This window comes from Narcine bancroftii, chromosome 4 (assembly GCF_036971445.1).
Source record: "Narcine bancroftii isolate sNarBan1 chromosome 4, sNarBan1.hap1, whole genome shotgun sequence".
Classification (NCBI taxonomy): Eukaryota; Metazoa; Chordata; class Chondrichthyes; order Torpediniformes; family Narcinidae; genus Narcine; species Narcine bancroftii.
Window position 1 is genome coordinate 9,681,241 of NC_091472.1, and position 16,633 is coordinate 9,697,873.

The 16,633-nt window shown below is 42.6% G+C and overlaps 2 protein-coding genes across 23 annotated transcripts in view; one reads left to right on the plus strand and one right to left on the minus strand.

The window, feature by feature from the left end:
- Positions 1 to 16,633, plus strand: part of ccdc28a (coiled-coil domain containing 28A) — a 99,392-nt gene that overhangs the window by 65,201 nt on the left and 17,558 nt on the right. For 4 of the 6 annotated variants that reach the window (XM_069930732.1, XM_069930737.1, XM_069930736.1 and 1 more), the window contains one exon: positions 11,622 to 11,690. In XM_069930732.1, the coding sequence (XP_069786833.1) occupies positions 11,622 to 11,690 (69 nt within the window). Of the gene's footprint in view, positions 1 to 11,621; positions 11,691 to 15,096; positions 15,307 to 16,633 lie in introns of those variants that run through there. The other 2 variants (XM_069930735.1, XM_069930738.1) reach the window with 2 other exon arrangements.
- The window catches only part of reps1 (RALBP1 associated Eps domain containing 1), a 112,420-nt gene that overhangs the window by 31,535 nt on the left and 64,252 nt on the right, over positions 1 to 16,633 (minus strand). For 10 of the 17 annotated variants that reach the window (XM_069930724.1, XM_069930728.1, XM_069930727.1 and 7 more), the window contains 9 exons: positions 13,045 to 13,146; positions 12,695 to 12,764; positions 12,387 to 12,517; positions 12,092 to 12,156; positions 10,921 to 11,103; positions 10,747 to 10,830; positions 9,607 to 9,755; positions 7,621 to 7,726; positions 724 to 2,867 (listed from right to left, as the gene is read on the minus strand). In XM_069930724.1, coding sequence (XP_069786825.1) covers positions 2,799 to 2,867; positions 7,621 to 7,726; positions 9,607 to 9,755; positions 10,747 to 10,830; positions 10,921 to 11,103; positions 12,092 to 12,156; positions 12,387 to 12,517; positions 12,695 to 12,764; positions 13,045 to 13,146 — 959 coding nt within the window. In that variant the 3' untranslated portion in view covers positions 724 to 2,798. Of the gene's footprint in view, positions 1 to 723; positions 2,868 to 7,620; positions 7,727 to 9,606; positions 9,756 to 10,746; positions 10,831 to 10,920; positions 11,104 to 12,091; positions 12,157 to 12,386; positions 12,518 to 12,694; positions 12,765 to 13,044; positions 13,147 to 16,633 lie in introns of those variants that run through there. The other 7 variants (XR_011355532.1, XR_011355531.1, XR_011355530.1 and 4 more) reach the window with 5 other exon arrangements.

Here is a 16,633-nt window from a genome sequence, read left to right on the forward strand (position 1 = left end):
CGCCGTGATTCATGAACAAGAAACACGACTAAGCTTCGCTTGCCAAATATCAATCAAAAAACTTCCTCAAAGAGCCATAGATTCTTTTGTAGCTACATTATCCCAAAAGCCAATCTTACTAACTAATTTCACAGTAAAGTTTGCATTGCTTTGAGAACAATTGGTCTAAAATATTCGTTTACATATTGCTACATTTAGTTTCCAAGTTTCTGTCGAACTCGAAGGGCAAATTCAGTTTTGTTTGAGTGCATTTAAAAAAAAAGCCAAGCTTTTTCTTCTGGGCGATTACAGTTGTAGATTCTCTCAAACACAAGGCTCAAGATTCATCTTTTATTCCCCCACTTAGTACTATACCCTTGGTTCCCCATTTTTGGTGGTGGATGTCAATTACAAAGCCAGCTTATTGTTGATTCTAATTGTGCTCAGATGGGTCCTAGGAGTCACCGTGAAGGTTTCCCAGAGTACCATCAGATCAGAACAGCAAACTCACTTCAGCAGGCTCTTCAGGAATTTATGATAGAAGGTGAATTAGCCAAAAACACCAGACTTTTAACAATGGGCTTCTTGGACCCCTTGCAAAGAGATGGTTTAGTATTGGTCTTTAATTCCAGTAAATTCCAGGAAAATTTACCACCTGCTTTTACATCAATGTCGCAATTGCAGATTAGCAATCCTACTTTGAGAAATGAGTCTGAATAAACAAACGGGGACTGGAGCAAGGTGTCAGATAAAATATTGTGCCGATTTATTTGTGTAAAAATCAGAGTTGCTACTTTGCTCTGCCAAGATGCATCCATGCAGTTTCACACCCACCATCCCAGAGCTAAAATAAGCAATTAAATAGATTTGCTGTTAGTCAGCAATTTAATGCAAATTTACATACAAGATCAAAAGTGTGTATAATACAATTTACATCATACTCCTTCGACAGGACATTGACCTGAATAGCAAGGTAGCTCTCATTGGGTGAAAATGGAAAGCTTCCCCCCTTCATCCATCTGAATATCCCTCTCTATTAAACTACGTCCAGAATGGTAAGGCTTGAAGTTATCAAACCAAATAATATCCCAACTGAAAGCATCTTGTTTTCTTAAAAAAAAATTACAGATAAGAAGCTGCAAATCATACTAAGAATACTGAATGATGTTGAACAATTATAAAAATTTTGCTCTTTGCATAATAATTTAAAAAAAAATTCTCTAGTTCTGTATAATCTTCAATTAATTTCCAAGTGTTACATTTGAATTACCTTGAGCTGTATTGGGAAGGTGGACAGCATTTATCAGTCCTCAGAATGCTACATGGGGGAACAAAAACGGGTGAGCAAAATTTGATCAATAGCATGCAGACATAGGCTGTGCTGTGAGACATCACAACTGCAAATCAGTAACAAACACATTAAAACCGTCATTCATAAGTCACAATATAGCCCCGCAGACCCTACCCCACAAACCCACACCTTGTCATTTCCATTGAGCATAGAGGCTGGGGGAAAAGAGTATAGATACACCGGTTTAATGCACTACTCAAACAGACTGCACGCACATGGCGGTTATACCCAAGGTGCCATACACGTACACACAACTGTACTCACCAACACCCTACACAAATCCACCCCCGTGTTTGCAGTTCATGCTGCAGTCATTTCCCACACGAATCTTTTCACAGAACTAATGGGATACGGCTGCACTGCAGCTTTTAGTGAGTTCAGTGCACTCAGTGTCAAAATAAAACAGCTTCTCGACACATTCAAGCCAAACTTCCTGCTTTGGCATAAACACGCCAGCTGTTGGTCCTTACATTTATACAAAAAAACCCTCATTGACAAACTCCACATTCTCACCCTGACCAAGCATATATTATCTTCTACACCTTCCAATTAAAGTGGTTTTGAACCATATCTAGCAACACATTTATACTTCAATAGTGCAAAATATTTCATTAGATATCTCTAACCAACCCCTACAACAGCAACGGCTGATCCAAACGGTTAGGGACACTGTTGTTAGTGTTTTGCTGGCAGTAATACAATGGGAAAAGTTTTTGAAACAAAGAAACAAGAAAGTAAGGGCCAAAAGGAAGCCCCTTTTTTAAAAAATACAAACTGAAGCTTCAAATGAAAGGACAGCTATGAAAATTCAGATATCGGGGTGGGGGGCAGGAAAGAAACGACAAGCATTTTGAGACACCCCTTTGAACACTGATACAGGAAAATATTCATCCACTCAAACATAACTCTTCCATCCCATGTTTCTCAATTCTACCAAAGTGATATTCCCCAGCGCTATAAACCACCTGACACTGGCTTTCTGAGCATAATGATGAAACAGACTGGCACCTATCCCTCCTTCAACCGGCGACTCCAGGACTCAACAGGCATTCACCTAGCATGCACATGCACGCCTTGTGTACGCACTTTTGGCAAGCCATTTCTCCTGTCTGAGTTGAGGACTGATTTGAAGGGAGGGAAATGGGAAAGGGGTGGGGGGGGGGGGGAATTAAAATATTTTGCTGTTCTGTAGAATCAAGACTACTGTAATTGCCTCTGCTCCTCACCTTGTGCCCAGGGCCTGAATTATTTCACAGCTCCTTTTATTTTATTCCTCCCTCTTTTTGAGCAAATGGCACCCACATGACAAGTGAGCAGCTCTATGACATTAACCTTGGAAACATTAATCACTGCATAGGAGACCCACAAAGCCGAGGTAAGCTGCCTGCAGGGAGTAGTCAGGATCCAGTGGCACATCTGCATCAAACACGACCTCCTGCTTCGTCCACGCAGTCAGGAAGCTCCAGCGTTACAAGTGTGAAAATGGCCGCAGCTGCTCCAATTGTACCTCCAGGGAGATTCTTTCCTCCAGTACGTCCTGCAATGATCAGCCAGGCAGAGGGATGAGAGAGAGAAAAGTCACATCTTGGTTCATGCTTTTGTTTAAATATACACTCCAATTCATTTCTGTTCCTCCATTTTGTTAACCCAATTTCACAATTCTTGACAAATGAACCCAAACACAGCTGTCAAGTACTTCATTTCTAGAACACAAGAACATTACAGCAGACAACTGTACGTATTTCTTAGAATTTTTGGGGGATTGATTAATCAGGGCTTTTACTACCTGGCCAAATAAGGTCTCTATCAGCTCGAGCTGATAACAACGAAGATATGCAGCTAGCTTCCCTCTTCTCGTCAACATTTAAAAAATTACACTCTCAAATATTTATTCTTCCTTCCTGCTGCACGAGGTAACAGTGGGCTGCCCTCAACCCCCAGCAAGAGAAATCAAAGAGCTCGTCACAAGATACAGAAAGCTTCAGTACTGCACGCAGAATCTCTGTACCTGCACACCACTACTCAGATGAAGCTGACATTCTGGAACTTGTGCTACATCTACTCGACAAGAACAGAAGATGTGATCCCTGTTATATGGACTGAGAAGGCAGCCTACACCTCAAAACAGGTGGTGCAGCAGTTGAGCAGAGTTCTGAACTGTTTCAACATTCAGAGTCTGAACATGGGACTTACCAAAAACCAAACCGAAATGTTGCAAGATGAGGGGCTTTTAACTTCCCTGATATATTTAAATGTGGCTTAAAAAACCACTGGCATTCCCTTTTTATGATTTTGTGCAACATTTGTAAATAACTCCTTTTAAATGTGGACAGAATTCTGCCAAATAGAACTGAGTATTTCTTTCACCGTCCAAACTGGAACATGTTAATTTCCTACATTTTATGCCAATTTGCCAAACCTGAACTTGGGTCCAGGTCCAAATGATCCCTCAAGCTTGCCATGCAAGTTGATAGAGTAATTAAGAAGGTGTATGATGTGTTGGCCTTCATTAATTGGGGGATTGAGTTCAGGAGCCATGAGGTAATGTTACAGCTCTCCAAAACTCTAGTTAGATTGCACTTGGGGAGTATTGGGTTCCATTCTGGTCACCTTATTACAGCAAGGATGTAGGTGCTTTGGAGAGGGTGCAGAGGAGATTTAGCAAGATATTGCCTGGATTGGAGAACACGTCTTATCAGGCAAAGTTAAATGGGCAGTACCAGAGGAACTTAAAAAAGTCATAGAATAGTGGGTGCCTGGAATGCATTGCCGGGAGTGGTGGTGGAGGCTGGTCCAACAGGGTCCTTCAGACTCTTAGATAGGTACATGCATGAAAGAAACAGAGGGTTATGGATGGGAGGTAGGGACAAATTAAGATTGTGGTGGAGTAGGTTTACATAGGTCACACGCCATTGAGGCTCAAAGTGCCGGTGCTATTCTTTCTTTTCTTTTCTTCTTTGGCTTGGCTTCGTGGACGAAGATTTATGGAGGGGGTAAAAAGTCCACGTCAGCTGCAGGCTCGTTTGTGGCTGACAAGTCCGATGCGGGACAGGCAGACACGGTTGCAGTGGTTGCAGGGGAAAATTGGTGGGTTGGGGTTGGGTGTTGGGTTTTTCCTCCTTTGCCTTTTGTCAGTGAGGTGGGCTCTGCGGTGTTCTTCAAAGGAGGTTGCTGCCCGCCAAACTGTGAGGCGCCAAGATGCACGGTTTGAGGCGTTATCAGCCCACTGGCGGTGGTCAATGTGGCAGGCACCAAGAGATTTCTTTAGGCAGTCCTTGTACCTCTTCTTTGGTGCACCTCTGTCACGGTGGCCAGTGGAGAGCTCGCCATATAACACGATCTTGGGAAGGCGATGGTCCTCCATTCTGGAGACGTGACCCATCCAGCGCAGCTGGATCTTCAGCAGCGTGGACTCGATGCTGTCGACCTCTGCCATCTCGAGTACTATAATGTTATCTTTCTTTCTTTGGCTTGGCTTCGCGGACGAAGATTTATGGAGGGGGTAAAAAGTCCACGTCAGCTGCAGGCTCGTTTGTGGCTGACCAGTCCGATGCGGGACAGGCAGACACGATTGCAGCGGTTGCAAGGGAAAATTGGTTGGTTGGGGTTGGGTGTTGGGTTTTTCCTCCTTTGCCTTTATGTTCTGTGATATCACATGTCCTTTGAGCTACTTGACAGGCTAGTTGCAGATCTTCTAACTATATAAAGATTGTGTCGTCTTTGAACTGTGGGTGCTGTTTGCACAAGTGAAGCTGAAATACAGTGGGGTCAGCAAAGATTAAATGCAAGTGTATATTGTGTTGCCACCAAGAATCTATTATTTAGCAATGAAATTATTATTTTATCTCCTTAATTTACCTCAAGTGATAAATTATATGTTTATCACACAATACAAGGTAACAGCTCTCAGATTTCTTCAGACCACCAAGGCTCTTGTGCAAGGTGGAATAGACTAGCAAATGACTACAGAACTCTTAGGTCTTTGTTATCTCCCTCTATATATAATGCTTTATTTATTTATTTCAATGATAGGGACTCCCCCGTGGCCAAACATTTCAATTCTGCATCCCACTCCCCCACTGATATGTCAGTCCACGGCCTCGTGCATTAACCAAGACCACCCGCAAATTGGAGGAGCAACACCTAATTATACCGCCTGGGCACTCTCCGACTGGATGGCATTAACTGACTTCTCCAGCTTCTGCTAGCCTACACCCCATTCTCCCTCTCTTCCTATCCCTCCGCCTTCTTTTCTCTAGCTTTCCACCCCCTTCCCTCTCCATTCCAGAGCCATCCCCCCCCCTCCTCTTGTGTGCTCTCCTCCCTCATTCACCTATTATCTCTTGCCTATGTGATTTTGCTCCTATGTTTCTCCACACCCACCCCCCTCCCTCACCATTTTATCCAGGCACCTCCCTACATTTTGATCATACCTTGATCAAACGTGAAACATTGGTTATGTATAAATCACAGAAACCGACAGCACAGTACAGGCCCTTCGGCCGTCGATGTTGTACCTGCCCATATATTCCCTATGAAAAAACTATACGTACCCTGCCCATTTCAGCCTCCACCACCATCCCTGGCAAGGCATTCCAGGCACTCAAAACTCTGCCTAAAATCCCCTAAACCACCCTCCCTTTACTTTGTACATATGTCCTCTGGTGTTTGCTATTCCTGCCCTGGGAAACAAGTGCTGGCTGTCCACACTATGTATCCATTTCATAATCTTGTAAACCTCTATCAAGTCTCCTCTCATCCTTCTATGCTCCAAAGAGAAAAGTCCCAGTTCTACTAACCTGGCCTCATAAGACTGGTTTTCCAATCCAGGCAACATCCAGGTAAATCTCCTCTGCACTCTCTCCATAGCTTCCACATCCTTCCTATAATTAATGAGGTGACTAGAACTGAACACAATACTCTAAGTGTGTTCTTACCAGAGATTTGTAGAGTTGCAACATGGCCTCTCGACTCCTGATCTCAATTCCCCAATTAATGAAGCCCAGCTTCTTAACTATCCCATCAACCTGTGTAGCAATATTGAGGGATGTATGGATTTGAATCCCAAAGTCCCTCTGTTCATCAACAATCTTTAAGTAACTGACCATTAACCCTGTACTCAGCCTTCTGGTTTGTCCTTCCAAAATGCGTCACCTCACACTTGTCCGGATTAAAGTCCATCTGCCACTTTTCTGTCCAGATCTGCATCCTGTCTATATCCTCTGTAACCTTCGACAACGTTCAGCTCCATCCACAACTCCTTCAAACTTGGTGTCATCCACAAACTTACTGACCCATCCTTCCACCTCTTCATCCATGTCACATAAAAATCACAAAGAGCTGGGCTCCCAGAACTTGCAGCACTCCACTAGTCACCGACCTCCAGGCAGAATATTTTCCTTCCATGACTACTCGGCTTTCTTCCCGCATGTCAATTAAAAAATAAATCCACACAGCCAAGGTTCCATGGATCCCATGTTTCAAGACTTTCTGAATGAGTCTCTCATGGGGGACCTTGACAATGGGCTTACGAAAATCCACAGACCACATCTACCACCCTACCCTCATCGATTTTTGTTAGCTCCTCAAAAAACTCAATTAGGCTTATGAGGCACGACCTTCCCTTCACAAAGCCATGCTGACTATCCTTGAGTAAAGGTGAAGGTTCCATTATTGTCACGTTATACTACATTTAGAATGTAAAATACATGAAATTCTTTAACTTTGTCTACTGTAATGAAGTTAGAGAGTCACCACTTTGTCCAGCGCCCCTCACAAAAAGTAGACTGGACTTCTCCAAATGCTCACAGATCCTTATCCTTAAGAATCCTCTTACTTTACACCTCAATGATGCAAGACTCACTGGTCGATAATTCCTAGGATTCTCCCTATTACCTTTTTTAAACAAGGGGACTACATTTGCCAATATGTCATCTCCAATACTCCGGCACCCTCCTCCTCTCTTCCCCACACCCCCCCCCCCCCCCCCCCACCCCTGCGGCCAAAGAGGACTCAAGGATGCCCCAGCTATCTCTTCCACAGCAAACTGGGATATATCGCGACCAGCCTCAGGGACTTATCAATCTTGCTGTTTTCAATACGATCTTTCCCTTTGCTACATAAAGTACGCCGTTTGATCAGCTGAGTTTCTCAGCATTGTGTTTTAACTTCAATCACTGCGTCAGACTTTCACTTGTGTTTGAGTAAAAGACGAATGTGCTCATCAGGTAATCAAAACCTGCAAAAACCAATGCTTTCGAGCGTTCCTGCGGAGAACTCCAATCTCCTACCTTCAGCTGCTGTTGTAATTCACTGTTGAGTCTGGCTAACACAGTGTTAGTTTCCTTGTTTCTTCTGATCGAAGCCTGAATGGACTTTTTATCTTTACCAACTGACCTAAAAGGAAATGAGATATGAGCATGCTGGCCCATTTTTATATTATTTTTCACTTGTGTTCTCTATGTCGTGAGCAAGGGCAGGAGCTACCCCATGGTAATAAGCAGCAATCATTTTGTGGTGCACATGGTTGGGTCAAACACAGCTGCATGCAGTCGGACTCTTGCAACGAACACCCAATTAATATTCTGGGACTAATTCTCTTCGTGGGTGCAAGTGTAACTGGGGAAAATATGATGACGAGGTATACCTAGGGTTGGATCAGAAGTAAGAGACCTTATTTAGCGTCAACAATAAATTTCATCCGTGACAGCTGGGGAATTTAAATAATAAATGTGGAGTCAATGCCAACACTGGTGACCTCATTCCAACCAGATTATGGTGAAAGCCCATCTAATCCAGTACAGTTCTTTGCGATCTATTATCTTTGCACATCTCTAAATCAATATTAATGACCTTGGTTCTCAGTTGGCCCTTGAAATGACCCAGCCTATAGCTAGTTTAAAGGACCATAGGATATGGTAGCAGAAGTTGGCCATTTGACCAATTGGTCAATTGCACTCCCCCATTCTACCATGAGGTGATTCATTCTTCACTCAGCCCCACTCCCCTTTCTTCTCCCCACAACTTTGATACCGTAACAATTCAGAGATCTATCAATCTGTGCCTTACATACACCCAACAACCTGGCCTCCACAGCTGCCCACGGGAGTAAAATCCGAAGGTTCACTCGCTCTGGCTAAAGAAATTCCTCCTGAACTAGACTCCCCTACAAGTTGAGGGGCAATTAGAGATTGGCAACAGCGGGCCTGTCAGCCACACTCTCACTGAGTAATGACCAAGAACAAATGGCTGGAGTCAAGTTCTCTACAAACCTTCCTTCCTCGCACCAAAATGTGTCAGCAGTATTTGGCTGAGCTTATTGCAAATGAAAAACCAGACCACAATTAAACATGCAAATGTTTAGTTAATGTTTAGAGGTAGGGTGGGGGCAGTGAGACTGAAGAAAGAGAATGGACAATATTTTCAACCAACTCCAGCTGCTTGCTCTATTGAGAATTGTCATAGAGCAGGGAATATTTCAGTGCATGGGGAGGGTGTGAATATATTTATATTATACACATACTAGTGGGTGCCTAGAATGCATTTTCAGGGTGGTGGAGGAGGCTGGAACAATAGTGACATTTAAAAGACAGGAAAACGGATGTAGGAAAATAGAGGGTTATGGGTGTGAGATTGGGAAGATTTAGAATCTTGACTAGGTTTACATAAGTCAGCACAACATCATGGGCTGAAGGGGCTTTATTGTGTGGTAATGTTCTCTATGTAGGATGTACATGGCTACAGAGAAGATGAGATTATAGCAATCATAAATTTATCATGTTGTAAGTCTCCAGCTCATACAAAATATTGTGAGAGAGTACCCAGTGGAGGTAAGGAACATGCTCAGAGATGTACTTTGCATAGAATAAATAAATGTGGCACCAAAATGATTGGTACACCCAATTGACCTACCACCCTCGATATGTTTGTAGGATGGGAGGAAACTGGAGCCCCCAGTGAAAACCCAAGCAGATGCGGGGAGAACGTACAAATTCCTCATGGACAGCGCGGGATTCAAACCGCGTTGCCCTAACCGCGCCGCCCCACATCATTTAAAGAGATGGAGGACGAGACAGAAGGCTAAACTGCATTCTTGGTGGGGAGGACGGAGGGGCTTCAAAAGGGAAAGTGGAGAAAATATCCCTCAGCCCATCTGACAATGAAGCGTGGAACTGATCCATCTCATACAAAAGGTCAAAAAGTGGGTTCTCTATAGATCAGGCCACGGAGTGGTTGCAATTGGGTCGGTGAAGGGAATTAAAGAGAATCCTATGCACCTCGACACTGATGAGTGCGTGGCTAATACAGTATTGATGACGCTGGTTTGATGGGTAAGCTCATCTGTGTCACCACGTAGCTCTTCTTCTGACTGCAGTCTGCGGCGAACGGGTTTTGGAGGAGGAACAAGACACGTTGTATTTTTAACCTGTAATTGGGGGGAAAAAAAGTCGGACTCGTTTAAACATCCAGAGTTAACTTCTTTCCGTTAACGGGCAAATAAATTTCAATTTCAGGGAAGCACCTCTCGAATTTTATTCTCCCTAAACAATTTTTTACCAGCATTATGTACCTCTGTACATTTTAGCATTTTTTTATATAAATACCTTTAATAAATGCAAACCATTGAAAGCAGAAACAATGCTGAATATGAAAATCTAAAATGAAAAATTGTTTAAAAAATGGGCCAACATCAAGTGAACTTAAAAACAAAATTTAGACATACAGCACTGTAACGGGCCCTTTCGGCCCATGAGCCTGTACAGCCATATATACGTTCTTGAGAGGTGTGAGGAAACCGGAACTCATGGGGAAAACCCAAGCAGACACGGGGAGAATGTACAAGCTCCTTAGAGACAGCGGGGGGTTCGATCCTGGTCCCGATCACAGGCGCTGTGCTAAATGCTACGTTAACCATGACGGTTAGAGAATGGGAGCACGAGGTTGCTGGGTCATTTCAAATTTAAACAGAAACAGGTCCACAATGTTTGGGACCAAAATTTTTTTTTCTTTTATTTGCCCCATGCTCCACAGTTTAAAATATGGAATCAAACAGTTCATGCTACGAGAGGCATAGATAAGGTAGTCAGACTTTTCCCCAGGGTGGAAGTGTCAAATGTTAGAAGGCATAGTTTTATGGTGGGAGTATCTGAAGTCAGGGAATCAATTGTTATGGGGAGAAAGCAGGGGAGTGGGACTGAGTGGGGGAAAGGATCAGCTCATGTGGAATGGTGGAGCAGACTCGACAGGCTGAATTGCCAACTTGCGCTCCTATATCTTATGGTCTTCCTACTCCAACCAATTGAATCACAATCTATTAGCAGCCATATAAAATTTTGTGTGTTACGAGACAGTTGGAAGAATAAAGATGAGACCCATTAATGGTGTTATTTTAACATTCAATCAAACATACTACATACTGTGTTTGCAGTTGGCTTTTCATCACAGGAACCAGCTAACTTTACTGTTCTGAGCGTCCCTGACGGATCAGGCGGCTTTTCAGGCTACACAAAATGAAAAGAAAATTGCTTTGAGTCAGGGAGGCAGTCCAGTGACACGTGGGGTACCCAACCCCATGCTGCAATTATGCTCACCTGAATAGCTTCCGAATGCCTGTCGGTGTCATCCATCGGCTGTTCCGTGCCCTTCGAAACAAATGCTTCAAACTGCCGAAAATCGGCAAAGTTTGGCTGCTCCGGCATCTGTTGTGGCGAGGTACCGGGGTGAGTCACATGACCGTCAGCATCCACCGGCCGATGTAATGGAGGCACAGTGACCTGAGGAAAACGCAGCAGAGGTCAGAGAAAGTCCTCACACAAAGAAAACGTGAACATTGAGAGTCTGGAATTTAAATCAATATACTCATCCCACATGCCATTTTTTTTTGTTTAGAATTGCCAAAGTGGATTAAAAATAGACCAAAACTAAAAGTTCCGACATGTACTTTTCATAGAATAAATAAACGTGGCACCAAAATGATTTGTACAATCAAATTTCCAAATGCTCAGGGGAGCAAATGCAAAAGATTAATTATAAATAGGTTTGGGTGGCAGTTAGCGCAAAGCTATTACAGCGCCCCAGTTTGAATCCGGCGCTGTCTGTAAGGAGTTTGTACGTCGTCCCCTTGTCTGAGTGGGTTTCCTCCCTCCTTTCAAAACATATGAGGTTGTATTTAATTGGAGTGTAATTGGGCGACATGGGCTTAAATAGCTGGAATCAGCTTCTACCATGCTGTAAATAAAATGAATTAAAATTTTTTTTTTACATTTTGCAATTCTGTTCTATTGGCCTTCAGATCCAAATTTCAGAAGAGAGATTCAAAACAGTTACCACCTTGGATGAACTTCCATGCAGTGGCCAACAGGTATGAATAATGGTTTAATGATACCAACCCTTTCATATCGAGAGAAAGGGACAGAATTTGAAGTAATATGATATTAATCCTACAAGTCCAGTTTATTTCCAAAAAATGTGCATCTTTTGCATTCATTCAAGTATTTGCTAAGTTTAGGGGGAGTTCCCCACCCCCCCCCCCCAATAACAGAGTAGTGAGTGTCTGGAATGTATTACCAGTGGTGGTGGTGGAACAACAGAGTCATTGAGAAGACTCTTGGACACATGGATGCAAGAAAAAAAAGAGGGTTATGGGTTTGAGGTAGGGAAGGTTTAGATTGTTGAGTAGGTTTATACAAGTTGCCACAGGACCTGTACTGCGCTATAATGTTTTATGTTCAATGCTCAATCTCAAAAATTTAATCCAGTTACCTGTGTAGGCTGTGGTCTTGGAGGCACTGCAGGGGGGCAGGCAACTACTCCAGCCTGTGGTTGCCCTTAAAAAAAAGCGGTATAGAAAGAAAAAATATATAATCACTAAATATTCTCATGCATGCATTGCAAGTTACAGAAGCTAACAAAGCGACACACCAGTAGCCATTTGGAAGTGGCACAATTGAAATCTTTCGCATAATTTCTGTGCTGGTTTAATCATTGCACAGATCCCTGCTGTCACCAGCTCGTGTATGCTGTGATGAAGATAAACTGTCTGACAAATGTTCCCCACCTGTGCTCCCTGTTGAAAAAGTTCTGTTCATATCCAGTGATGACGACCGTGAATGTGACGGCTGTGGTCTTGGTGGAGGTGGAGGTGGTGCAGTTTTGAGCGTGTTGTCTGGAGAGGTGCCCGAATGGGAACTGTAAAAAGAAATACTCTGAGACAGTAATACAAGCTTTCATCCCTGTGATCAGTAACATTTTCCAAATTAATTCCATTATGCTCTTTCTAAAATCCAATCGTAAGTCTTTTCCAAGCAGTAATTCAATTTTATGAAGATTCAACTTCAGAAATTCCCTAGAGAAGCAGTCACTCACCGTTGCCGGGTTATGCTGTTCCCAATCTGCTCAGATTCCGAAACAAATGAATCAGAGCTGCTGTATCCATCTGTTGAAAGAAAAACGAATCAAATTTTGACTCGTCATGCAATCCAAAATCCTGGAGGAAATTTCACAACAACACATGCAGTTCAGGAATATCTACACCTCAGCATTAAGATGAACATCACTGCAATGTTAACAAAAACACAACTGAAGGCCCATCCCTTTTACAAAAGAAACTACAAAAACAGGTGCATTTTCCCCCAAAACCCAACAATGTGAACAGAAATAATGAAAGAGCAGCCTGTATGTGGATCCATGTGCTAACTAGCATTTGCTTCTCTTACCTACAGTGTTTCCAGCAACAAATTTCACAGTGGTAGGTAGTTTAGTCTCATCTGAAAGCTCCGGCGAGTTTGTAAGCAAGGGACTAGTTGGGTTGGTCAATTCTGTAACATAATGAGACCACCCATTTAGTCTTCAGTAACCATAGTTCAAAATATGAAAAAAATATGTAGTCAGGTTACATTTTCCAATAGTGCTATTGCATTTTTCACATCCAGATCTTTGTAATGCACACAATAGAATACGTCCCAGGCAAGAGTTTTGTGCAGAAATCCATCATTCCAATACATCTTTATTTATAGTGACACACAAGGAGACATGCAACCTATTGGGTCAATGCTGGAGCCCAGAAGAACCATTCCATGAATCCCATTCCCTTTCCTATTTCCCTGTAATCCTGCAACATGCTCTTTGATTTTCTGTTGACAGGAGGGATTTTAAAAAAAAGCCAATTATTCTTGCCACATCCCAAGGTCATTAATCCCAAATATGGTGCTGTCCAGCATTACACACTATTCAACTTCCAGCCAACTAATCCAGCAATAGCAAATTTGTTTTTAACTTTAAGGTAAATGGCGGCAAAAATACACAATAAAAGCAGCAAAGAGTCCATGTCAAACCACAAAGTATTCCCATTAGAAGCCTTCAGAGTTTTACAGTGGAGGAAAAGGCCCTTTGGCCCCACTTGTTCACGCCAACCAAGTGGTTTACCAACATTAGCCTCATTTGTCCCTTTTCATTTTTTCTAACTACGTAATTGTTGAAAAATCTTTTAAAAGTTAATTGTAGATGCCACGACCACTTACAATGCATATTCTACCTTGGTTTGTCCTTCCAAAATGCAACACTTCACACCTGTCTGCATTAAATTCTATCTGCCATTTTTTTTAGACAACTTTTCCAGCTGGTCCTGATCCCTCTGCAAGCTTTGAAAACCTTCCTCATTGTCCACCACACCTTCAGACTTTCTACCATCTCCATACGTGCTGATCCAATTTACCACACTGTCATCTATCAATAACCTGGATGATAAACAACAATGGTCCCAGCACTTATCCCTGAGGCACACCACTAGTCACAGGCCTCCAGTCTCAGAAGCCATCATCCACCACCACTCTCTGGCTTCTCCTGTATAGCCACTATTTCACCATGAATACCAAGCGTCTGAACTTCTGAACTAACTTCCCATGCAGGACTTTATCAGCCTTACTAAAATCCATGCAGACAACATCCTTGAAAAAATCAAGATTGGTTCGACACAACAAGCACAGAGCATCGTTGAATATCCAAACACCTGTATATCTGATCTCATGGAATACCTTCCAATAATTTACCTACCACTGACGTCAGGTTCACTAGACTATAATTTCCTGGTTACTTTTGGGGCCTTTTTTAAAAAAACAAGAGCAACATGAGCTACCCTCCAATCTGACAGCAGTTTAAATATTTCAGCGAGGGCCCCTGCAATTTCTACCCTCGTCTCCCTCAAGGTCTAAGGGAATATCTTGTCAGACCCTGGAGATTTATCCACCATTATTTGCTTTAAGACAGGCAAGGCTGCAGGTATTGTACAGTTGCCACAGAGAGGAATGCAATATTTATTTAAACAGGATGCTTTTCAATAATATCAGCCAATGTAAGCTCGTACCAGGTAGTGTCATTAATTCTGTCCAGACACTGTCCGATTTGGCCCACTTTGTTCCTGCTGGATTATAATGTTCATTTACCTACATTGAGCTTGTTTACACATATTCCTTTCCTATCCAACATCCTGTCCATTTGCCTTTTAAATGTTAACTGTATCTGCCTCTACCACTATCTAAATAGTTTGTTCCAGATATCAACCACCCTTTTCTTTAGTAAATTTCTCCCTTCTCTCCTCAAACCTGTGTCCTCTAATCCATCTCTTCTGCCTTGGGAAATCAAATCCGACCACCCATCCTTTCCACACTCAATTTTACAAACCTTTTTGCAAGGTTACTCCACAATCTCCTAACAGTGAGATAAACCCACCATATCCAATTTCCCCTTGTAATTACTGCTCTCCATTCCAGGCAACATTCTGGTCTCTTCTGCACTCTACAGGAAGCATTTGGTGGCAAGAGTGTGGCAACCAAAACTGCACACGACCAAGGTTTTGGACAACTGCGACAGGAATTAAACATATCCTTCAGAAAATCAAGGGAATATGTTGATTAGTGCAAGAAGGGGGGAGCATCAATAAAATCTACAATTTAGCACTTATCCTTTTGCTGAATGAACCCATTATCACAACTTGCAAATTGATTTGGTTTAAATTTCTATCAAGGATATCTCTGTTTATTTCTGCATTCACAAGAATTTGAGGATTAAATTTACTGTCATTATTTCACCAAATAAAAGCATGGCTGGGCAGAGAGCTGAAGCAGATAATCAATTCCTAGTTTTGAGATTTTTGCTCAAAGTCAGACCAAAATGATCAGACCTCTCTCTCTCTCAGGAGAGATTGTTCCAAAGCATTATAAATTAAATTTAGACCTAGAGCACAGTAACAGGTCCTGCCCCCAATTAAGCTTCAGCCCCCATACATTTTTGGAGAGTGGGAAGAAACCAGAGCACCAGGGGAAAACCCATGCAGACACAGGGAGAACATACAAACTCCTTACAGACAGTGTTGTGCTAACTGTGCCGTACCTCTACCGAGCAGCAGATGCATCATTTTACAATAGAACTGCAAATGGAGCTTTCATTAAAACTCTGGAATAGGCAGTGATCTGGATTTCGTAGTTGCAACAAACTGACAGCTAGGTATGTGCTTTCTTAGATGACTCCCAAGATGCTTTGGCCTTTCTTTCCCTCCTTGACATCTCTTTCAAGGGAAAGCTACTCAGCCTCCTCAATCCTGCAGCTCCAGCCTCAAGAACAAGTAATAAAGGCAATGATCAATATTCATAGCTGCCACAAACAATAGGCGAAGAGGTGACACAACGATCAAAAATTGGGGGCAATAGGCACAGATTTGTTCAAATGAAAGATCAATGCCATGGAATTGATAAGGGATTTGTAACAGCAATCGCATCCATACACTTAATTTTGCAACCTAATTCTATTGCAAAGTGAATTTGAATCAGCTACAAAATGGGTAAACTATATTGAACTTCATTCTGCCCAAGACTCCTTGCAAATTCTAAAAAGGAAAGGCAATCGGGGGACCGCACTTGAGCCAAGACTGATCACGAATACTGCTCTACTCGCTGACAGAGCCAAGATCGTATGTTTTGGAGATATAATTGGCCTTCACCAACAATGAAGCCTGGGAAACTAGAGGACAATCCATTAACAGCTAGCATCAACTTTATCAATCACAGCTAAACAAAAGGGGCAATTCAAATCATAAAGTGATAACCAGAGACACCAACTTTTTGTTCTCTGAAGACAACAAAATGCAACTCTCCAACCTCGCATTCAGGATAGAGGCTGCATCTTCTGGGAGATACTGGATAGATTCAGGATAGAGGAGATTCAGGAGAGAGGCTGCACCTTCTGGGAGATACTGGATAGATTCAGGATGGAGGAGATTCAGGAGAGAGGCTGCACCTTCTGGGAGATACT